General features: G+C 33.8%; 1 protein-coding gene across 5 annotated transcripts; it reads left to right on the top strand.

Moving 5' to 3' along the window:
* The first annotated feature begins 1,393 nt into the window (after window positions 1-1,393).
* LOC149793540 (uncharacterized) lies at window positions 1,394-26,400 on the top strand. 5 transcript variants are annotated; one of them, XM_089967509.1, is made up of 11 exons: window positions 1,398-1,588; window positions 6,027-6,103; window positions 7,750-8,070; window positions 8,476-8,615; window positions 10,572-10,764; window positions 12,709-12,843; window positions 14,134-14,181; window positions 15,786-15,833; window positions 16,600-16,647; window positions 22,485-22,547; window positions 25,074-26,400. In XM_089967509.1, exons 1-11 carry the CDS (start codon window positions 1,572-1,574, stop codon window positions 25,313-25,315), a joined length of 1,332 nt encoding a protein of 443 aa, XP_089823635.1. In that variant the 5' UTR covers window positions 1,398-1,571; the 3' UTR covers window positions 25,316-26,400. The 5 variants fall into 5 exon arrangements, with proteins under 5 accessions (XP_089823638.1, XP_089823637.1, XP_089823636.1 ...); XM_089967511.1 differs by lacking the exon at window positions 12,709-12,843 and having other exon boundaries at window positions 1,395-1,588; XM_089967510.1 differs by lacking the exon at window positions 16,600-16,647 and having other exon boundaries at window positions 1,397-1,588.

Raw genomic sequence — 26,400 nt, 5'->3', positions numbered from 1 at the left:
CATTGGCCGAGCCCGAGACTAGAACCCTTACAGACTGATGTGAGCTGTCACTGATCAGTAAAGGTGAGTGTTTCAGACCACGAGGCTACTATATGCCCCACCTATGTGTGTTAGTGTGTGTGTGTGTGTGTGTGTGTGTGTGTGTGTGTGTGTGTGATTCAGTCTTTAAACTTAACTTTAACAATTTTTGAGTCATATCGCTCAGATGTCCGAAGTGTGACAGTTTATAGTGATATGTAGCACCCCATCATCATGACGCAGACGTGTAGCATGATGTCCCACACATTCTAATTATCCTGACACCAGCCGACCAGTCCTAACACTAACCTGTTAATGCTGAGCGCCAAGCGATGCAGCTGGTAGTAACATTTTTTGTTAGTTTTTGGTATGACTCGGCCGGGGATCGAACCAACGACCTTCCGCGTCGTAGGCGTACGCTCTAACCACAAAGCCACCGGAGTGAGTGCCCCACCTTTACTGGACGACATAATAATAGAGACGATAAAACCGTTCAAACTGTTCAGCTTGGAGACCTTCACACTTTTTATTACAATATTATTGACATTATCATCAGCAGACATTTACTATAGTCTAATTATGTTTATCGCCAAATACTGTTCTGCTTAGTTCTCCAGACCCGTTTTCTAGGATTTACTTTTAAACGTTTTCAGGACATATTAATATGAACTTTGTTTGCAAACAGTATGTGCAGAAAACAGCTTATTTTTAATTTCTGACAGTTTAATAGAAAATTTTATTCGTGTTGCCAGTCAGTGGATTATAGTTATTAAAGCTATCTTTACACTGTGAGTTAATCTTTCTTAAACTCGCCGTTAAGTATTAAAGATAATGTACTGAAAGGAATATAACATTACCATTAATAAAGCAGAGTGAGCCACGAGCGGCCGAGTGATCTAAAGCGTTCACTGTTACGGATCACTAATGTCGGAATCGGCCAATATGGGTATGTGAGAAAGCTTGCCAGCAGCTTCTGGTGGTTTCTTCCGGGGTTTTCCTGCTTTTATCCTCCACCATTTATATTAGCAACCAAGTATAGTCTATATTGTGCTGACAAAATGGCATTAAGCCCTAAAACAATAACAGCAAAAGTATCAACAACTAGAGTGCGGAGTTTTGCTCGATACATGCATAGTTTAATGGAAAATATATTATCATTTTCATTTTGTTTTATTCGTAAGTCTTTAAATATCATTTTGTACCAAGTTATAATGATAAATGTGTACATTCGGTCACGTTTTAATCATTGTATGGATCCTACCAAAGCGTTATAATAATGCTTTGACTTATCTTGATGAACCGACATTCATGACCGAAATGGAATAAATACTTATAAATAGACTTGCTATAGAGAATGCCAATGGCCTGTATTAGTAATAGAACGTTCCAATGAGCGAGGAGACCACTGTTCATTACACTTCGTACCTATCTACACAGTAAGCTAACTTATTGAGTTATGTTATAACTAGAAAGTATATACTTGCAAACAGGAAGCCATGGTTTATAGTTACTGCATTTACTAAAAGGATGCCTTGCAAGAGGTAATATCAAAGATGGACATGTTGTACAGGTATGTAGCTCTTTTGATAATTAACGCAAAAGCAAATTATAATATCGGCTGTCAATTCGCAATACTAAAAGTGTACATGACATAACTAGACGGGGTAATTATGTTTGTAACCAGCGTCGGAAAAAAAGAAACTTCTTTAGATACCTGCTTCGACAATCCATTTAAAACACAAGATAAAAAAAATGATGTTGGACAATTCTTAATGTCTGTCTGTCTCTCTGTCTATATCTATCAAACTGTATATCTATATATATGTATGCCTGTATGTCTGTATGTCTGTAGCGAGTTAGCCCTTAGGTCATAATATAACTATGGAAATCAATACCATACCTATATGGGCATTTAATGGGTTGAAAGTTCAAATGTTAACATGCATTTGTGTCATGCCCACACCGAAGGAGCTTTACTCCTTGCTCACGATTTGAAAACTATTGAGATCCGCACTAGTAACTCTGTATAAACGTACTGATCATTATAACAACAAACTCATACATCCACTGACATTTAGGCCGGGAATAATCCCTCCTCTGGGATATTTTGTATATATGTAAGAATGTTGAAATCCCACCCTAAAAATAAGCATATACTTATTAGACATAAAAAATTTATTCCGATATGGTATTAAAATATGTCTATATATATATATATATATATATATATATATATATATATATATATATATATATATATATTGTTAGGTCTGGGATTTAACCTTATGGACATTTCGATTTGGGGATCGATAGGACAACGCGAGCAGGATGTAGCAAATATGTTTCAATGTCACAAACTTTCCAATAACAATTGTATATCAATATTCTTCCTCACTCTAGCCTTAGTACGACTCCCTATTAGTTCGGACTCAAACTGCATTTGTAAATAGAGATCCACAGTTTTGAATTAGCCCATGCCATTCATAAATAAAACTGTCAGGTGCTACATATTTATTATCACTTCCCTCCAGATTTCGCATTTCTAGTAAGCAGACTACAAGGTTTCTATATTTGAATATAAAACCGATACGTGTAAGACAAAGGACACGTGTGTATCATGTTCTAGAACCTACACTACCTGTTAGTGTACATGGCTATAACATATGCACTCCAAAGTAGTTACGTAGTAACATAACTAACCCGTATATTAAGGTAATCTTACTTTTAAAACATCCATGAAATACACACACACGCATACACACGCATACACACACACAAACGTAATCACTGTGTCGTTACTCCACAGAAGTCCAAAGAATGAATGCGGATCTATTTGCTTAAGTTTGGTTCAAATTGAGAGCAACAAATAGGCTTGCAGGTAAATTCCAATCATATTCTGGAGTAATGTATATATGTTTGAGGCTCCATTGGAGTATTGCATATATGGCAATGTCTTTATGATATCTATATGAATTTCCGATGTTAAACGGTTTCAATTGTTAGGGTTTTTCTAGATATTGTGCTGTCTTTATGTGTTAAACATTATTAGTAGATGGAGCATATGTTTCACTAGACAAAAATTAAATTATTTAAGAAAAGGTCTATATTTCAGATAATAAGTAACGTTTTGTGTTAAGACAAACTGAAGAAAGGTAAACTGTTGCTATTGCTTCTTTGAACTTGGAAAGTTAATGTTTTTAAATTTGAAGGAATTGAGCAAGGGTGGGTTAGTGTTTATGTCAAGATTTTTGAGGATAAGATAGGTAGTGCAGTTTCGTTTATAACTTTAGAAGATTAAAATAGAGATTAAGTGGATGTTTGCTTTTATACTTAAGAATAGGAATTTATTTTTGTAATTTTTGTTTTTCTCACTGTATTTTGTACAATATGAGAGTGTGTGACTAGTGTGTTTTTAGTTTGGAGGATAAAGTTTACTATTTATATCACGATGTATTTGCAGCGTTAAACAAGGCAACAATAATCATTATCACACTATAAGTAAGGCCAATACTGTATGGAGGTTTGTCAGCACAGTGAACGTTATCTTGTATTAAGGAATTCGACAGTAGTTTGAAAATCAACAGTATGACACCGGTTATCACAGACTAATACAAGGATGGAAAAATACACCTTGGAAATAGGTGTATAGTCTGTTTTACATCCAGAACAGAAGCAGTCGCATACACTAATTTGAGAAGACAAATACAATAAAAATGTGTAATATGAAAGAAGAAGTCACTATCGTAGACAAATGGGATAAAGTTTTGCAACCAGAACAGCAGTCACATACAGTAACAGGTGACGATAATTCAGAAAAAGAACCATATACGGCCCGAAGTCATGAACAAAACGAAAGAAATTTTTTTATAGTCACAAACCATATGTGAACCATATGTGAACAGGAGAAATATACAGTTATGATACTTGTTATGATAATAATACGAACTACACATAGTTTCCAATGTTGCTTGCTACTTAACTAAAAGCATAATAAGTCCCCAAAAAGACGTTAAATCAACCATCGTAGTCACGCGCACCCAGTCAAATGGTTGCTGATAAAGAAAAAAAGATACCTTGGAAGAGTATATGCAAGGTATGAAGAGATAATTGATCGTTTTTTACTTCGACTCACCTCTTTGGCGATGCGACTCACCAAAGTAAACTGGCAACAGACTATCAAAACTGCCTGTTCGTCGACTTTCGTGACAGATCTTTCTTACGAAAACGTCAAGTTTGAACGCGTGGCTTTGTATTATCTATGAGAACGAATACGCGACGACATTATTACTCTCTGACTTACCGATCGTACACAGCTTCTTGGAAACCAGTGGTGTGTGCTAAAGACGAAGGTTAGCATAAAAAACTAAAACCGTTCGAGCTGATTTAATCAACTCTGATGTCAAACTTCGTTCAGAAACCAATTATTATCAATTTACTGTCCTAATGGCCGAGATCGTAATTTTTTATTAGACCTTCTGAGATGAAATGCATTATCTACGCGAAACAATACTGTGCAATTACCATGATTATACTATATTGTTTGTGGTCTAAATTGAGTGTATCTTGCTTTATCAAGGCACTTTTGAATTCCATTTAGAATAGCCGCTTTCTCTTTGTTGGAGGAAGTATTTCAAGGAAAAATTACAAAAATAACAGACATGGTTTTGTGAACATTATAGTTATATACCTTGCTTATCCCAGAGGCTTAGTATTACCAATTTTAAAAGGGCACACTAATATATTCTTGGAAGCCTATGCTGAATATAACACATTTTCAACCTTGTACATATGTTCATGTTTACAATTAACCATTTATACATAACAAGGAATGGGCTCTTCGTCTGCATTTAGTGATGTTTATATGCGCGGAGATTATGAACAAAGATGATTTTTTTAAAAAAATGATGTAGTCATTTTCAAAAAAATCTTTAATCTCCCCCACTTTCTCTCTCTCTCTCTCTCTCTCTCTCTCAAGCTCAACGCTGAGTAAATCAAATTTTAAAGTTCGCACATGATAAACCAACGGCATAATATTGTTTTCCGTCCGAGAGAATATGTGGTAAAAATTTATTTTCACTCAGGTAACTACACAGCTATTACATTTGCCTCCAAGCCATCCTAACATTGTATGCTCTTCACAGCATATATACGCGTCATGTGAAACCAGATTGTGGTGTCCATGGTGACCGAATGGTCTAAAGATCTCGATGTTACAGATCTAACCTTGCATTAGCTTCCCGTGGATATCTGGTTCTTCCCGGGTTTATCTTCATTTGTTTATCCACCAAATATATTGGTCGTACGTATAGCCTATCACGTGCTGAATAAATAATTTTCACCCATATTAGCTGCAAACCGAAATGTAAACATTACATCTTTACGCCATAAAGCCACAACATGGCGGCCTAATGTTAACGTCACATGGATACCTATTATATTTTCATCCTTTTTAATATGGATGTCCCATAGTTCGCTGTACTCTACTGCTGGTAATCATTCTTTTGAATAAACTTTTATATTTAACACAGTTACAGTGCCTGGAGAAATTAACGAAACTTATATAACTGCAAGCGATCATCTTCTGTAATGAATCTCGCAAATACACGAAGACACTCGTGTTCTCAACACATTAGAGGATTATTGCCGCTGTCAATGTTAAGGATTTAATCCACATTTACATGTGCGTTTGAAGAGGTCCTAGATGTATGCACCTACATGCAGATTTTAACATTTCTTGACAGGTACAAGAGGGCTCTAAATTACACATATACATGAATGCATATCTGTAGATTTATGAATCCAACGTCGACTGGCATGCTTAGTGCATGCGATGTTAGGTATGAAATGTAATAATTATTATGTAACATTTCTTCGCTGCCCTCTAAATGCTAAACCAACATAGCATCTATATATTTTACTCAGACAGTAACACATTTCAGTTGTATATTTGATCTTGTAGAATACGTTAGTAAAGATTAAAAATCAGCCAATACTTGAATTTTTTTCAGACACCCCAAGAGGAATCTCGTTTCATGTTTCATGGCAGTGGCTATATTGTCATCACTGAGTGTTAATTCCTCAGAAGGTACACCATCTATGTGTGGGGTTGTAAATATATTGTGTTATCTGTACATATATGTTTAATAAGTCCTGATACATAAATGTGTCTAATTGTTGTAATATGTATTCATGGATGAAAGTAGCAGTGATTATCTGCAGCATGATTTCATACGTGTTGGGGTCTATTCCAAGATATTCAAAAAGTTAAAATGCATAAGATCTATACATGGATGATTTAGTATGTGTTGACGGTGTTGCAATAATATGACTGGACATTAGGTTAAGATTATATACGTTAATATTAATGACTTTGCTTATTTGGAACTGGATTCAGACACCCATTACAATGTAATTTAGTTCACCAAACCTACGGAATGCATTCATTCTGTCCTGCATCTATTAGCATTTTATATCCTAAACGTTGTTTACACAATCATATTACATATTTAAATTCAGTCATCATCAATATTTAAAAATATAGACAAATTCTCTCTCCAAAATGACAATTTAGGATATTTTCATATGGAAATTGCAAGAAGCTAAATCTTCCTATGAAAACAAATTTGACATCCCAACCCTCTCATCACATGGCATACTATAATATATACAGTCGATTGATGAAACTAGATTGCCGATATGTATGCAATATCAGTACTTAGAGAAATGACGACTTTTTGCCCTGAGCTTACATAGATAAATACGATACTTGATGAAGATTTTGTTCAAAACATGAGCGGATTATATCCGATGTTTTGTTTAATGTTTCTTCACGAGCTTATTTGCAAAGTTGTGTCGACTTTCCGAAACTTGGAGCCACAATTTTAATCTATGTTTTGCAAAGATTTCTATATGCCTTATTACAATTCTATTAACGCATAACAGAAGACGTATAAGAATATGTCAACGCTTAACACAATCTCCCGATATCAATTCAAGGTTGAAGCTGATGTATTTACATTAGCATTTGTCATAATCTAATTTAGATGTTCTGCTGAAAATAAAAATAATTATTATAATTAAAGCAATGACAGTCTTGTATAAATCATATACTTACTCTTGATGGGATTAAAGTTACTTAAAATCTGTCCAGACAAAATTATTTGAGCACGAGATCAGAAACTCAGATTGTATGCATCGCATGTAGCTACGTATCTGCAATGTATAAGGTGAATACAACTAAAGATCAGAAGATGTTTAAAGTTCTATGAGTATACGTCATTCTAATAATATGTATTATTTGCACTTTTTCATTATATGTCCTCCATCTAAAAGAGTTTCTAGAAATAAATTTCGTGCTAGCATGTTTATATGTTATGGCGCCAGTTCATAGCTCAACATTATTTTGACAAATGTTAGAAAATGTCTGTGTGTAAAATGACATTGATGTTGTACACAATGGCGTTGAATGCGACATCAATATTGGTTTGCATGGTCTTACCAGTAAATAGTGTATATACAGACGTTTGCACATCAGACGAGGGAAGTGGACATGTACCACTATACAAGTTTTGACTCACATTGGCAAAACAAGAACTGATGGGGATAACAATCGTGAAATATTATTCTCTTTGGTGTCATCTTCTGAAATTTAAACACAGTAGATGCTATTTAGCTTATTAATATTGATAAGATAGTTATGAATTACAGACCTGAATTTTGTTTATCCCTTAGAGGTAGAATGGATTACCATCCCAAGCACAATACACACTTGTAAAGGTCAGACTGCGCACTTGCATTGGGACTTCATTGTGAAAGGAAAGGAGATACGAACACTTGAGTGGTATTTCAATGACAGCACATTAATTTGTGTATTGTCAGATAAAGGTGAATTTAAAGTAAAACCCCCATATCAGGATCGAATAGAAAGATTCGAAAAGTCAGGGATTCGATTGAAAAATATTACTCCTGATGACGAAGGAACATTCACCTTGCTTCCTGTTCTCTTCTGGTCCACAAGCGAGAGTATGCAAAGCATTTCTCTGCAAGTATCAGGTATGTAATGTGCTGGTGGTGGAAAGTGTGCGGTTTGCGTCCATTTTCAAATACTTTATTAGGAAATGTTCGTTTCTTCAATTTAGTTTGATTCAAAAATAAAATTGATGGGTGACCAAATAAGTTCAGCCTGGTTATTTATCCTTACCAATGCACTTCGTTTAAACTGTACAACATTCGTGAAAGCATATACATGGAGCGCATCATATTGCTTTGTCAAGTTATTTGTAAATGGTTTCATGAGATATAAAGTTGTCTTTTGCTTTTGGATAAAGCGTATATTATATATATTCTACTTGGACAAAGAAATACAGTTATGAAAGTTTGCATCAACAATTACTATTTTGCAATATCTCTGATGAACTCTATAGTAAAATATATTATTTTGTTGCTTAATTTATGCAGAACCACCAACGGATATGTGCATGATCAAGATCACTCGTTTGGGAAGTACCTCGAAACTTAGGTGTGATGTCTCCTCATCAGGTTGTGGCAGACCAAAGATGTCAATAATATGGAAAAAAAGCAAAACATTCGACGTTTTGGTACTTTCAAAATGTGTTTTTATAAAATTGAATATAACTAATTAAACAACTCACTTACAACTAAAGATCCATATTGTTTCCTGTGTGTAATAATTTACTAATTTGATCTGTATGTTGCAAACAAAAATAGTAAAACTAGATAGTCAAAAGGTACCCAGTGATAAGTCAAATAGATAAACCAAAGCATAAATATATATTTACTTTTGCCGTTTATTCCTTCCAAAAGGTTATTTAGTATTTTAACACAGGGTATCACTTTTCTTGGATTGTATTGCTTCCTGAACATAATTTAAATAATGTGCCACGTATAATAAAGTCCCCTCTCCATTCTTTATTGTGCTTCGGTGTTAGCCATTGAGAGTGATATTTGATAAATCAAAGATAATTGGGTAATCTTTTAAGTATATTAACTTTTAGACAAGCATATTTCATGTCTACGATTTAGAACGAAGAATTTCAAAGCATTCCATGTTATTTCAACGCAAGCTTACATATACGGTCTCAAGTAGCCGTAACGTTTACTCACTACCTAATATATATATATATATATATATATATATATATATATATATATATATATATATATATATATATATATATATATATATATATAATATGAGGTAAGTAAATATAGATATCAAAGACTACAAGCATAATGTACACTGCTTGTTAATGAATACGGAAAAACAAGAAATAATACTGTGAATGCAAGTTAAATTTAATACTTATTCAAATCCATTGTTCGTTCAAGTAGAAAGTTTTTCGAAATTATTAAATTTCATTATGTGTCAATTAAATTGCATTAAGTGTCAATTTGTCCATGCATGATTAATTCCAATCTTCAATATGATTATCTAATGCTAAGACTAATGCACGAGGCAGAAATACTAATGACACGCCCTGCAAAAATTACCGCAGATATTCAAATTCACATTTCACTTGTTTTAGGAGAAAACCTGTGAATCAACATCAAATCACTTAAGCCGAATATTGCAAACAAATATTTGTAGAGTAAATAATCTTAACAGTGATGATATAAGGTTTAATATTCTCAGAGCTACTGGTAACTAGTTCCGATACTTAACCCATTTTCCTGTGAGTCGCAATTATCTATTCAACATCCATCAGCTTAATTAAATTTGGTAAGGTATGTTCATTCCGGTTGATGAAATTGGCACATAACTTAGCATTAACAAATAAATGAATTATTGAATTGTCTTTCAATTTAGTTAGCATTTTTGCGCTTCATGGGCTAGACAAACATTCAATGTTTACACGGCTTGTTAAGTGCATTCAGCAAGAGACTTTTGGACACGTGTTTTGTTCATATGTGAGATGGTGACATTATCCAAACCGATCAGGGTTGAAGACGAAATTCTACCAATCGTAGGCCACTGTGTTAATACATGAAGGGCACATAGTAAGTGATATTGCAACTTTATAATCAATGATTTTAGGAAGATACAACACACATGTACCTTAAAAACAGGTTAGTACAGCTAGTATTCCTGCTTAAACCATTTAAGTGACATTCCATTGCTGTCATCATACTTTTGTTGAGGTACTTATTTGGGTTAATCAATGGAAGTAAGTACCTACATATATGAAAACACTGACAAGGAAAACTACAGATTCAAAAGTGCATGAAATTGTTTTGCTCCCACACTCACGGATATTGATATCCACGACTACAAAATGACACTTTAGTACCCGTTAATTTAATTTGTCATCATACTGAATTAGTTTGTAAGCTTTTTTTTAATCATATTATTGCCGCTCGAAAAGCTGCATCTTATAAGCAACGTTACTAAAGGTTTTATCAATATATATGCATTTCTAAAACTCTGAAAAGGAAAGCTTCGATACAAAACGTTATACAATATATTTGTATTGCATATAAATCTATGTTCTAAACATCTGTATTAAACGTTATGAATATTCGTTTATTTATGACAGGGAGAAGGAGGTTTCATAGAAATTAATTCGTCATTCTACGATACGGAAATACTTTGCTGTCTGGAAGGAAAAGCCATGGAATGTGTTGATAAATCTTTCCAGCGATTATGCGAGACATTTACACTCAACTCTAATAAATGTCCATCTGAAACCAGCAAGAATATGCTGGAAAAGGACGCTTCTGAACCTCAAGGTATTTATAAGTTATCAATGTCAATTATAACCATGAATAATTCAGTTTTAAATATTAAGGAACTAGGTGTATGTGTGGGTGTGTGGGTGATTGGATCTGTAACGTAGCTTTAAAATTGTTCCAGTTACATCGCTACGATCTCTGCAGAGTCGCAGGTTAGAGTGATGTCTAGCACTGGGGAATGAATTCCGCAGACAAGTAGCATGATGTCCTATCCAGGCATATTATCCTCTTAATGCTGAGCGCCTAGCAAGGCAGTCGTTAGACCCATTCTGATTTGCTGGTTGACAAAGATAGGAAGAAACTAGGAAGGGAATCATATGGAGTGCAACATGTTGTATTGGGACATACATTTCGTTAATATATCTGAACATATATGTCAATTATTCTACCTCACCCACTAGTCAGAAGTATATTTAATTTTACCTGTAGCTAAAAAACCATCTTACTGGCGGGGTATGTAAAGCAATGTGAAAACTGATTTTGATTACAGCTTGTTGCACAGCTGACTGTTATTTAGTGGTGGCTCCAGAAATGTTGTTGGCTGCTGTGTGGTTGGAGGTGAAGGATAAACAAGTAGGCGAACGTTTTGTAAAACTGACGCACATGTGGTGTCCCCAGGTCGAAGCCCACAGAAGCTAGAAGATTCTGTATTTTCTTAGCTTTCCCTGGGCTTTATATTAAGCATCCAACTGAAAATAAGTATTTATATTGGAAGAGTTTCGCTCGTTTTCTAACACTACACACAATACTATATTAATCGCAAAGTATGTTTGCTTCTCTTGCTGTTGAAATGTAATATTTACTACTACGCTTATACTGACCTCAATAAAATATAAAAAGTCTTCCACTTATAAGAGGTTGTGGTACGCGAATTTCGGTCTTATGTGTAATATGGTGTTTAAAATTCATATAATCGATTGCAAATAGTATGTCCGTGATAAAAGGATACCTTATTTTTTATCAGCGTAGTTTATGTAAGATTTGACTGGAGCGAAAACTGATTTGAGTAACTCCATAATAATACTAACGTATGTTTCCTATTATCGTATTTCCTAATTCAAATTGAAGATTATGTTGAAAACTCATTTCTGATTTATAATGCTGTTCTCTTGTTTTCATATGCAAGCACTGTAACTGAGCTTAATCTAGCTTCATCTTCTGCTATGTTACATATCAGTATTCTTTAAAAACTATGGTGATAATATTATAAAAAACGTATTTTAATTTGATGCATGTTTACCTGATTTCAAATAAATTTGATAAGTCAGTAATTATTCAGTATAGACTCTATACTCTTTAATCAAATACATCGATATATTTTATCATAGTCTGCTGATTGTATATACCGTTCTATCAGGCTTATATAATGTCTTTCGTCTCTTTCAACCGTTTGATTGGTACACCTCTTTTATACGTCTAATATCTTACACAGTTTTCGCCGATACATCAAATTCGTTTGCAAATGTCAAAGTAGTTGACCATTAATGATTATTTATGAAACAAATATTAATATTTATCAATGGTATAGATGTTTTTGTCTCCATCTGCGATCTCGAATTTGTTGATAAACTTAATTCTATAGCATAAGCAAATTAATCGTTAACCTTAATGCTATCTTTTCATATTTTAACTCATTATTGTAATTCCGTACACAACTTTAGTCATACAGGTTGATATTTTTGAAAATTGTGACATAAAAATCCTATAAATTATGTTTCCTCGTCTGTATTTTTAGCCTGTTTCATTCATGAATATCACCTATTGTATGTCCATTTGGAACAACTGAAGACTCATGGCCTTAACTGGTTACATGACCTGAACATGCGATCCTTTCTGAAAGTTAAAGAATGCAAACTTAAGGTTTCTAATACTTATCCGGACATTGGAAAATTGATTATTTGAAAATTGTATACTGATATTCTGAGGTCTAAACCTTTTTAGTCCCCCACAGCTGTGATACCGATTGGAGTAAACTGCACGACCCTTACGGCTTAAGTATTTCCGTGATATCTGTCATAGTGAGTTTCGTGGCAGCAACGTTATCCTTCTTAATCTTCAAACAGATGAAGATATTAGGTAAGAGTGGGACAGAATTATGTAAGTGAACTGTTGGCTGTTTTCAATTTATAAGGGCTTTTTCTCTAAACTGAACTGTCAAAGTTTTTAATAACTTCTCGTCCGTTTGGAAATTGCTTACGAGCCTGCACTTTTAACTGATAACATTAAAGCATAGTCCCGTTTTATTTGCAAACATATATTTGTAATTTCAATAATTTAATTATTATACGCTGTATTATATACACTTATTTATGCAGGAGCTTGATAATAATCAATATAGTTGGGCTTATAAAATGTCCCTAGACTTAACGTCCTAGGTATCAATATCAGTATTATTTATCTGAAGAAAGAACATATATTTCCTCAGTGTCCAAAAACATTATTAGTTCACTAGTATCATATGTTGCATATTTAGATAAGAAATAATCGGATAACAGGCAGATCACGTGTTTTCATATACTACCAGAGAGTACAGAAAAATGGATGTACAACTTACTGTTAACCGCTGTTGCATTTCGCAGTACGAAGAATGTTATGCATGCTTTTTAATGTTAGCATGTAGTAAATAATGCAAAATGGTTTCACTAATGTTAGCTTTTGGAACGCTTGCTAGTTAAAGGAAGTGTTCCATATGACGCGTAAGTGAAAGTATACCATAAAACTCAATGGAGCTTTCGAATTAAAATCTATTTGTATTTATTGATACGGAAATTGTAGACGATTTCGGCAACACAAACACACACGCGCAATCATACAAGGACTTGTTTCCGACAAATAGGCAATACTATGTACATATTTGTATTATTTTATACAACAGTGTACAAGTTCGAAAATCAGTGTTGCACAATTCCAACAACACTCAGACGTACTATAATCTGATATGATGTCATGGCTAGAGACCTTCCTACGTGAGGGGAATATAAGGCCGAAATATCTGGCTTAATGTATCAATACGTGTACAACTCAAACTTAAATACTCATTCTTTGACAGGAATACATGGACGCAGAGATAAAATTAATACTGCGCTGTTACCGAAATAAATGTTCGTTTAACAATGGATGTTCTCTTACACATTTGATCAAAATGTATGAATGTGACCCACGAAAAACAAACCACTGTTCATAAAAGCTATAACTTCTTTAGAAAGTGTTCGTATTATGTGCTTAAATTCACCATGATTGGGACACAACATAATGCACATCAACATAATTTAGTTTAAGATGCATAGCAAAACTTTTAACACACATATGACTATTGGAATTCGAGCTATCCTGTATCTTCGTAATATGTGTTATATTTAATTGCAGTTGTGGAGACACAAGAGATGCGTAAGGATAAGGACGCGAACCACAAATGTAAGATTAATTATCGTTTAAGAATATTAGAACTCTAGAATTAATAGTTTTGCATGAGCAGATATGCTTATCATTCGAAGAGTTTTTTATTTAAATAAGACGCTTATCTTTCATAGTTTCACTCTTCTCTGGTACTCCCATATATCCAAATATCGGAGAGAGAGAGACAGAGAGAGAGAGAGATGGGCCAGTTCACCAACAGTGCTACCAGAAATTACACTTTCAGATTTTCGCCTTTTATAATTTAAGATTGAATATCTTAAGTTAGAATGCCAACGTTGTTTTGTAAATTATAACAGGGCTCAGATGCATTCTAACTGGTACTAGGCCATACCAGTAGACCTTTCTACACATATGACAGTACGGTTTTCATGCATAGTTAAGTATATCCGGTCCAAACGGTATTCTCAATATATATAATTTCAAATTTGCAAAGCTAACAAATAAGAATCTATATCAGGAATAAATGGAATCAGTGAGACAAAACACAATGATTTGTTGTAAAAAAACATCTCTTTTTTCTAATAATAGCTTTTAGGCTGTGTTCCATCTTTCATAGCATGGTAACAATTTATTTCAAAGTATGAAAATGTCCACGGGATATGAATAAGTCCGGTGACGAAAGATAAACTCTTTTTCAGAAAGTATCAGCTTTCTCGGCGTAATTGCATCATAAAGGGAGCATATTGTATTGCAAACTAATATGCACGTGTTCAAACGATTATGACACTTATGAATAGCCTTATTCAAGTTGTTCGTTATTGTATATTTGAATAATATTTGGCATATAATTACATTTGTACAAATGCATGTGATGCAAAATGTAAATGACAGTTAGATTAAGATCTTTAGATACAGTATCCTTTAGGAATATTAGCAGATGAATGGTTAATACATTTGTCTAAGCATTCACATTCATTAGAACATTCTGTTTTAAGACTGATGCATGCGTGTGATCCCTATTTCTCACTGTTTTCACCACAACATTAACATTCACTGTTGATAGGGAACACTCACACATTTTGACCATATTGTCGTTGTGTTATCGTAATTCTACCGGGTGTGTTTAGGTGTGTGTGTGTGTGTGTGTGTGTGTGTGTAGAGGAGTCAGTCTATCAATAATCTAGCCTGAACATATAATGCTGAGATTTACATATCACTGGTTACGTAAAGTTTTGATATTTGTTAGCAAGATGGTCCTATTTACCATGTTAATACTATTTGTAAAATTCCATTAACACTCGGTAATATCATAATGTGACAAGATTTATAAGTCAGAGACTTTCATAGAGAAGTGATATAAAGGCAGATAATTCCAACGTATCATATAAAAATTATTCTTTCAAAACATGTAGATTTTAATTTTACAAAATGTACGCTTGGAACTCAAATTTAAACACTAAAATTAGATATGAACAGTAGGATAGAGGCTGCTTAAATTACCCTGTTTACATACAAATATTGTTCCAATTGTTACATCCTTTCATATTGTTAGAGTTAAGTGAACTGTACACAACATATCATAGATTAAAATTTGAAAATCACCGATTATTAAAAGTATTGTAGCTGTTTTATTTGTTTTTAAATTTGTTGCATAATTACAGTTGTGGAAATGTACGAGATGCACAAGAATAAAGAACTTAGACACGATGGTAAGATTAGTAATCTTATAGAGCGGTTTAATGATAATTGTCCTTGATTATACATATTCATTACAATATTCCTTTTCAAATTGACTTATCTGTTCGACTTCTCATGCTCTATTGCTCTCTAACCCATATATATAATTATATATATATATATATATATATATATATATATATATATATATATATATATATATATATATATATATATATATATATATATGAGATCTGGAGATTTGCATATCAACCCATATACGAGCATTTCTTCATTATTTTTGCAGCAAGATTGTCTGTGTTAACATGTCAACACTTTTGTAAATGAAGAAAGACACTCAGACTTATCCAATATCATGTCTTCATCAGGGATCTTCCTGCGGAATTTACACTAAGGCAGGCACCTACATCATATAATATTTAAAACAAAGTGTACTTCTTAAATTGTTTGTTTTGAGTTTTGCAAAAGCTACTTATGCAACCCAAATTAAAATATCAGTCTTTCACAGGAATGAACTGAAGCAGGGAGACAACTTAAATACTATGACTTACAAGACATTTTAGTTTATCTTTCGGAATAATACTTACTCTGTAAAGTTTCTGATGGAATATAAATATACCGATGACTAATATTATCTTTTAGATATTATTAAATTTCTCGAAATAGCCATATCATGATCTGGACACAATATATTGCACACAAACATGTTATATTTTAAAATATATTCATTAATTGAAATTGTAATATATTTATATAATATTTGACACATTATTGTAGCTGTAGAAATGCAAGAGATGCGTAACAAAAAGGAAGTTAGTCCAAGAGGTAAGAATAATTATCCTTTGCGAATGTTTGCAGTTGGATGACTAATATTCTGTCGGAGCATGCAAACTGTTGAGGGAATTCTGCTTAATGTTTCACGCATGTCTGGTATCCAGCTCTAGCTCCCTTCTATCTCTCAGTTTGCTCTTTTATACTCTTTCTACGCACACATATATATACAGCTGAGCCGGTCAATGAATAATGTGCCCTGAAAAGTACGTTTTATTATCACCAATCTTTCTATTGTGTCAGATTTGTACATATATCAACTCAGTTTTAAAGCAACAAGGCCAACGCTATGAAAGAGCTACTTGGACTGAACGCTAAATTATGACAGTGGCACGATGATGAAATGTGGTTACACTGAACTAATGTTCGTAAAATGTCATTGTCAAAGTAAAACTTTAACTCACTAAATACATGGAAACATAAGCTCGATCTTTTCAGTAAAGTGCGGTGTTCTGCTGACTTAAGTGGGATTGGCCCGGAATCTGATTTGTTTATTCCGAAAGCCTTTGAAATGTTGATAATATTTTCTTTCAATCATAATTTTTTCTTTTCATTTCCAATCTGGCATCGTCGCATCGAAATAAATCCATATTGATGAAGTCGTATTATTCAGTGTGCACTTTAGCCAATTAATACTTTGAGATATAAATGTGATAGGGATGACAGCAATATGACATTACTTCTGAATTCATCATTGTATTCCTTCTTATGTTGTAAATTCAAATATGTGCTTTAATTTCAATTGTAATCATAATTTTCTCACTTAATTACGTTTGTATTAATAAATTTGCTCTAACTTCATCTATACGAACCATCCGAATTCCGGGTTTACTTTTTGTCTCGAGGTACGGAATATGTCATAAAAATTTACCATTCCTGTAAAGTAAAATTATTTCTGGAGAATTTTCGAAATTAGGTTTACACAAAACACGAATGTCGAATATGAAAAACTGGCTATCTTATTATCTAAAGCCAACGATAATGTTTGATTTTAAAAACTTGAGCCGATCATGCGTGCAAATGTGATCGCACAAACAGTCGGTTGATAACATTTGACGTTTAAGAAAGCAATGCCATACCTTAACATGTTACATCAAAAGAAATGACGTGGATATATATATTTATAAAATACCAGTTCTTGCCAGAGACATTCAGCTGACTCATCTCTCATATCTTCAGCATGACTTTTTCAACGATGTACTCAGAGTGCTTCGAGAATGGAATCGTTATGTCGTGATCATTCCTGTGTTTAATGCAAGAGTATCTTTTAAGCGATCCTGAAGAGTTACTAAACATTTTGATTTACTTGATGAGTTTCAAAGCTCACAACTTTGGTGCAGTAATGGTATCAGTAAATTATAAAAGCAAATAGAAGACATTGATTCAGAATATTATCTTATTAATGGACAGTCATATACCATATAACCTGCACCTTGTTATATAATACTACCCATCCTTAGATATCATCATCTGCAATGCGTCTCATTTACTTCCCAATATCTTCACTATACCATTCTCGTCAAACGCATCAAGGGAGGAGTATTATGAAAGCATTTTTGTCACAAGCCTGAATCAAAACGTTCCTCTAACGTTCAACTCTGCTTTTGTGAAGATCACAATAAGCCTTTTCCTCTCATGTAAATACTACTCTCATGATAAATGCCAGTTTATTTACCATGACCAGATGGCATCCGCTATTAAATATTCAAGTCATTATATACATCACGGAATACACTGCCAAACATTTTCAACAAAATATAGGAATCCTGCGACGTCTCGCAATCGTTTTAAGAAATAATAGTTATTCTTTTATTAGAATATGGGCAGGACCATATCAGCCTTTTTAAGAACAATAACATATCATGAAAAACTGCAATTTCAAAACCAAGGAATGAGTGATAATTAATAGGTTGCTTTAATTAAGAAACTTGTCAGACGTTCACTATAAACTGACACACCAGAGAAACACAATGGTCCATCGTGTTTAGCCTGGACCGTATTAGAGCAGCATCCATTTTACAAAGATAACATATAGTTGCCGTTTCCTTCGGCTTGGAGAATACCTACGACAACACATGGATGCAAGCTTAAATAACATACATTTTCTGACAAGGGTATAAGTTCCTGATTACATACCTTTATCTCCTGTTTTGAAAGACGGAAGTTTCAGGGTGACATTCTTTATATAACCTCCATACAGGAGATCAGACAAACGCACCCTATTTCATTTACCTCTTCAGCATCAAAATAGCAGGATGTTGTGACGTCCTGTTTGATGTTCAGTTCCTTTTGATTAGATTTTAATGCCTTTTGACCAGCGAAGAACGTAAATAATACTTAATATTAACTGCGGACAAGCAGTAACGGGGCTCAGCAATTTGCAGATCTTCAAGAAATTAAAAGCCAAATCAAGGACGTAAATTGTATGTGTTTCGATTGCACTTTGGTATTTCCCTGTGTGAATCTGTTACGGTGAGCCAGTGAACCAGCACCATATGTGGAAAAAGCAGAATTGATGTTAAGCCTGTTACCAAATTATCATGTAACCCATATATGTCCGCTTATTATTTGTTCGTTAAGTCTTACTACAAATCCTGCACAATAAGAAACCAAACATCATTCCACATATATGGACACTTTTTCATCCTCGGGTATAAGAAGCAATAATCAATGTTACGATTGCTGCAACAACAAAACAAGCAAAAAAAAAAAAAAACGCAGCGTATATTTGATCTTGACGAATTCAAACAAGTTCACTCGTTTCTTAGAATATATTCAGGACATTCGAATCTCCCATTGCATTCAAATGTCCATATGTAGAGACGGTTCGCAAATAACGACAACGTTTAAGCTGTTATTGGAAATTCCAATGGCACCGCACAGAGCTGATTAGCAGGTAGAGACCCACTTTTTTACTGACAAAATCACAGCCATACTGAAATTGTTTACACCCTATCGATATTTGAACCCTCTCGAAGCATTGTTTCACACTCCATCTGTATCCCAAATGTTACAGGAGCATAATGTCATCATATTATCTTTGAAACTTATTATGTACTATTGTAATGCTAGCCAGATCGGCATACATAGCAGTGAAAGGCAAAGGCTGCCTTGCAGTCATGCGTTTCCGAATGAAATAATCTGTATACGAACTACTTAATATTGTATAAATAAGCACGGTCGTCATCCTTTGCTTCATGCTTTGAAACAGAACTTCACAAGCAAATTTCATAATATCAAAGCCACCATTGTTGCAAGGCATCTGTCATAGAGTATGTGACTGAAATTTAATTGTATTATGCTGATAGAGTCCCGGACATGGTCAAGTGAACATTAAGCATCGACCAGTATGCATACCATACAAGTGTAATCTTCGCTTGCCAAGGTCCCGATACTTCTATCTATACCTTAGAATATTGAGCAGATACGTATGTGATTCGGGTCTGTGAGTGTCATTGGATCCGGCGGCAAGCCACAAAATCAAAATAAAAAATTAAGTTGTTTAAATTTGAAAACTGTTCCTACTTGATAGAGACAAGTGGAGCACACTACTTTAATGGACTGATAAATAAGCAATTTTCCAGTGCCGGTGCGTGTTTGAACAAATACCTTTCACTCTAATACACATGTAATAGCTTCCCTCTGATAAATAGACATTAGATATTAAACGTCCAAAGTATCATTTTAAGGTCGTTTGCCACCACTTTTTTCCGGCCGATGATAAAAGAATCACGCCGCTGGATAGTTGGAATTACATACTAAGGGATTCAATACATGAAATCAAAACAATGACGCTTGAACAAAGCACCAATATAGCTGTTAGATCCGCCAAGGTGTATATAGGGTTATTGCAACCTTGGCTAGAGAAGATGTACTAGTGTCCACTACAATGAAACACATTTTTATCGAGCATTTTGACTTCCACTTTGTGAAGCAGAAGTAGTTTAATTTCATTTGCAAGAAGAAACTTTATGTATCATCTATTTCGAGCCAGATTGTTTTGACTCAACGTAGCCAATACAATAATGCTTCACCACGTGCTTTATGATTTTAATTGTGTTCCGTTTATCGTTTATTTTATATACAATTTTATATACAATTCAGGTAATGTTTGCTTCTTACGTACTATTTTGCATTTAATTGTATTTTACATTTGTTTTGATTTTGGAATGGTTTATATTTCGTTTTCGTTGAGGAATTCTTAATATTTGCACTTTTTAACTTTAAGTGTTACTGTCACAAAATAGCCACACCTTTTTATCAGGTGCTATTCAAAAATACACGTATGAGGTACTCGTTCAGCTCTAATTAAAGTACTGGCATAGGTCCTTTTCCCTGTCTCTCTCTTGCCAACCATCGGTGGAGGAAACATATTGAATCAATCAATGAACCAGCATATTTATAATACTTGAACATTCTTTATTCATCAGTCAGGTAGTCCACATTTAAAAATTATATTTTGTCTCATGTGTTACCAGAACAAGCAGTTCCCCAGCTGACAACAAATCAGGCTGCATATTCTACATCTGATCTATTAGCCGGCAAAGTGTTTCCATTTTAAGACAGTATTTGAATATTACATAGACATGTGTAACCCTACACGTGAGCGAAAACATACATTTAAAACTAATGTAACCATTATTTTTCTCCGTTTATCACAATACATTTGTGTATATCAGATTTTGTGGTGTGGTTTAAATATATTTCATTAATAAGTCATTCGAAGAAACATATTGGCTAATGATGGATATCTCTTTATAAAAAAAAGATTATAAGTTCATTCACCTGTCAAAATGTTCCTTTAAGCAAACAGACCATCCCTGCTGCATTAATGAAGTTGACCTGGTAAATAAATTAAGTGCAAATGCTAAAGCGTGATCCAAGAAAGATATCAAGATCATTTCACAAACATGTACCACAAAACAAGCTTAATTCAACTGCCGTAATTGCTTCCTGGAGTTAGCTTTCTTACTGCATAGATACTAGTGAATTCTCAAGTATCTATTATATTTTACGTAGTCATGCTGAATTATCTACAGCTCCTTATGGTGAATACTATATAACACCCATTCAAAGGTACATACCCTGCATTGCATGCATCATCGAATGTAAGTTACAAAATTGCCACCGTTTTCAAACAAAGTTATTTGCCTCTTGTGTCCATCTTTAAACAATTTAGCATATGTGATCCACTTCAAAATCAACTGTGCTTATTCAAAGGTCTTGTATTAGGATCAGTGTCTTGTGGACTGCTCACTCAATAAACACATATATGTATATACTTTAAAACAAGCACTCTATTTACTAATTGATGCACGTGTGATCTAGCATTTCCAAATTCAAACAGTGCTTTGTTTATACAGTATACTCCACCTGTGCCTAATATGTGCTGACGAATAGTTGTAATTCATTGTACCTAGAATGCAGGTTAGGTGTTCAGCAGACTGTATGATATTTTACACTGAATTAAGAAATCAGTTTCGTAAGAGAACGTTAACATTGCTTTTGTTCATGAAACAAGGTTTCTATTTGAAAGTGGAACAACTTGGTTATTGCTACGTATTACTAGGCCTCATTTCGGTACATTCCAGTTACGCAATCTATATTATATCAACTCTTTTTAAAATACAAAGACGGGTCATCATCCTTACTTCTATCCTTATATGTATGCTGGAATAGACATCAACCTCCTTTATAATATTTCGAGATTCAATATATATATATATATATATATATATATATATATATATATATATATATATATATATATATATATATATATATAGGTAGATCTGCCTATAAATGACACTTCATCTTTGATTCTTTTCCAGATGATATTGTCCCGCTGTTAGACAGAAAGGAGGGAGCATGTTCTACACCTATCAAACTGTCTGGTAAATCAATTTTCATTCCATGCTTAAGAGATTTGTTGATTTTGGCATCATCTCATCCGGAACGCAGTTTTGACATAGCTCTTTTGTGGCAATAACTGTACAGAAAACATGCAATCATATTTCATTTCACCTGCGGTTTATACTGTCTGAATCAATTTGTTTTTTTGTGTATATTGTTTTATATGGTGTTTGGTACGATCAAGCATTGTGCACTTGTCATTTAAAGCAAATCACAAACAAAATGAGTATGCATTAATCTCTATTCGATGGAATCCCAGCATTGAGCTCAATGCACATTTGAGCAAATACATTTAAGAAGTAAGTTATTCATTGCTAACAATATAATAAATGTACAATCCTGAATAATGGAATATACTGACATAAATTTTGTACCCATGTACTAGTAAATTGGTTTAAATCCACTGCTGCATTCAGTTTGGAGTTAGTCAGTAATTACCGTTATGTCTTCTGGAACCGCGTTCATCAGTCGGTACCATTATAGCTCCATGGGATTCGCGGAGACGGAACTTTGATCTCCTTTTAGACCATATAAACGGCGTCTTGACGGCTTGTGGAATCAACGATCTCCAGAACTTATGCCTTCAACCAATACAAAAAGTATGCCATATATGCTGTATTTAGCGCTGACACTATACTGAAATATGTGTCACTGGGTTATTGTATTTGGGATGGGAATTTTCTCAACAATCATTGCCCTTGTGTTCAATACTTTACCTGCAATCTGCTTTCTATAGCTGGAATTTGTATTAGCTGACGAATCTTCCTTAGAGGAAAAGCGCAAGACGATATATGCACCTCAATCGAACAAACTTATCATAATCTCGACAAAAAAATTAATTTAACTCATCAATGCGACTTCAAAGAAAGAGAAAATTAATATCACCTGTGAAGTAAGTAGATCATGAACAATGTTGTTGTAAATTCAAATTATGGGATATGTACATTTAGCAATGCCCTCATTACAGTCGGTGTGTAATAATTTTGACTGAAAATGATGTTACGGTTAATTATGGGGTACAAATTTCCATAGTTAGTGGGAACTATTGACTGACACGTGTACTTTATCAATAATTGTGGTTTGCTAGCGGCTTGAAGAAAGATGGGTTCTGGTACTCAAAAAAGTTCAATGGAAACCTTCACAATATTTGGACCAGTTCTAAGCGTGGGGATGATGGTCAATTAAACAAAGACAACAATTTAAAGGCTCTTTAAGCGTTTTAAATGGTCCACGTCCTGCGGCGGAGGTGGGTATGTCACAATTTTATTTCATATTTACCTCTCCAAAAGATATTTTTGTCTGCCAACGATAGTGACTCTCTTGTGTTTCTGTGGAAATTATTGCATTCTCTTTGGAAAATTCCGGGTGTGCACGATGAGGTCAATCTGAAACTAATAATCGCGATCTTCTATCTTTATTTGTTTGTTTCCGTTTGTACTTTGTGCAGTTTCCATACAAAAAACTTTCTTGTGTCGAGCTAGAAAGAAGCACGTCTTTCGGACAAAGGTGAAATGAATCATGTGTAAGACATGTTAGACCATTCGTTCCGTTCATATAAGTTCATATATCACAGTCACTTATGAGGGATTTAGAAGCTTTATTAAACACTGAACTTATAGGTTTCTGCGGGACATGCTAGAATATTGATTTAAGTAATTTTTTTATATTTTTTTTTGTTTATCCACCAACCATCATGTACTAAGGCATATATGTGGTTGTCGTAAAAAATATTTATATTGACAAGAATATGATAATAAAAGTTGGATAAAGAAATGAACGATATAAATGCTTTGAACAGAAAATAAACCGGAGAGTAGAAATATATTTTAACCCTTTTTTAATTAGTCTCCATAAAGACATCTAGCAATGTTTGATCCATAAACTATGTTGTCAAATGTCAGTTTTGAATACATCTTATTTTGAAAATGCAGACGGTCTAGTAATCTATGCTATTTTCGAAACCTAAAGAAGAGGCTACAAAAGCACATGTCCTAGAATAGCACTAATATCTCATAGTCCTTGTACATATTATGATATGCTGATTTTTACAGGATGCTTTGGATATCGTTTTGACATATAATATATCCCGCTATGCCATATGTACCTTAAATATGTTCTATAAATATAACAGCATTCGTTTCAAATCATTTATAGTCATTATTTATCAATCTTAATCTGTATATTCGTTCTTAAAAAATATATTATTACGGCATTGGGCTTTGAGAAGATAATCCAGAAAATGCAATAATAATAATAATAATAATAATAATAATAATAATAATAATAATAATAAGAAGAAGAAGAAGAAGAAGAAGAAGAAGAAGAAGAACATAGATATATTTCTGTATTATTTTTAATGCATTTAATAAGCTGGCAAGTTACATTCATACTTGCACAACAGCATTGTTACGCTGTACGTCCTAAGGCTTTTGTAGAACGACTATAATTATTTGAGAATAGTTTATCACACCTTAAAAATCTTGAAGAGTACTTTATTTCCTTTGTAGATCCAATCCATGAGACAGAAACAATCACTCAGCATGAACCAAGTACCAATTCAAAAACTGGGCAAGAGATTCAGGAACTGCGTCACGCTGCTCATTGCAAAATATGCTATACAAACAAAATGACCATGCTACTTATGCCTTGTAAGCATATAGCGACGTGTGCTGACTGCAGTACTCATTTACAGCAGTGTCCAATCTGCAGATCATCTATTAAGGAAAAGATGAATATTCGTTTTGACTGAGTCTGAGAAGTGTTGTTAACATATTGATTGTAGATACGTTTAAATCTTTTCCTAAGGTGGATTCACATTATCAGTAACACATCATATAACCACATCGTTTGAATATATAATTGTAAATTATCATCCATCCATAAAAAGAATATGATCTTACTTGTTACTGATTACATAGATCAGTGGGTAACATAAATCTCTGTGCAAAAGCACAACAATTAAAACATGCAAATGTTTATGAATTCACAATACATTACAACTTGTAGAAATATAGTGCATATTTTGAATAACAAAATTATTAATGAATATGAATAAGATATATGCGGTCCAGAGAATAATTTTCAAACGAACAATTACGTATATTTGTTTTATCCTCACCTGACTAAGGCAAGTGGACGAATGGATACGAAATGTTTCATGATCTAACGTGCGTTTCGATCAAAACGTGTTTGCTTAAACTTTAGAGAATTCGCATGCTGGATGAGATTTATATTTAAGTTCATATCATCATGATTACGAGCTGTATATATTAATGGGGTTGATCATATTTGCATGTAACGTTATATCATAAAGATCTAAGATGAATTAGTCGCTATGATCTACATCCAGGCACATCAATGAGGTGCTCTTTCTCTCAGAACACGATCATACCATGTATATGTATTAGTATAATGAAATTATCTGATGAGTGTAATTATGAGCAAGGATAGAGCATATTAATGACAATAACTAGATGGTATGAATCAACCCAGCAACCTTATATTGCTTTGATGACCGAGCAACTTCATCTGTCTTCGATGGAGATCTGAATGTCTTTTAATCTAGCACTCCACTGGTGTCACTAGGGTGTAAGGACAGACCTAGAAATATATGCTGGCTGCACGGATTAAGTACCTTTGTATGTCCAAGTAAGTGTTCATACTTTTAGGACTGTGCTATAAACTATTTCCGAGTTACGAATTAGCATCTGCATTAGACGTATGTAACCTGCAGAAGTCTCTGGCTTTACTAACGTTTTTGCAACCTTGTGTTGATGGCTATGCCCACATGTTATGTTGAATATCTTACAGAAATAAATGTGATATGTTTGGAGA

Source organism: Sinohyriopsis cumingii, chromosome 8 (genome assembly GCF_028554795.1).
Source record: "Sinohyriopsis cumingii isolate HCF-2022 chromosome 8, ASM2855479v2, whole genome shotgun sequence".
NCBI classification, from domain to species: Eukaryota; Metazoa; Mollusca; class Bivalvia; order Unionida; family Unionidae; genus Sinohyriopsis; species Sinohyriopsis cumingii.
This window is presented reverse-complemented; position numbering and strand designations above follow the sequence as displayed.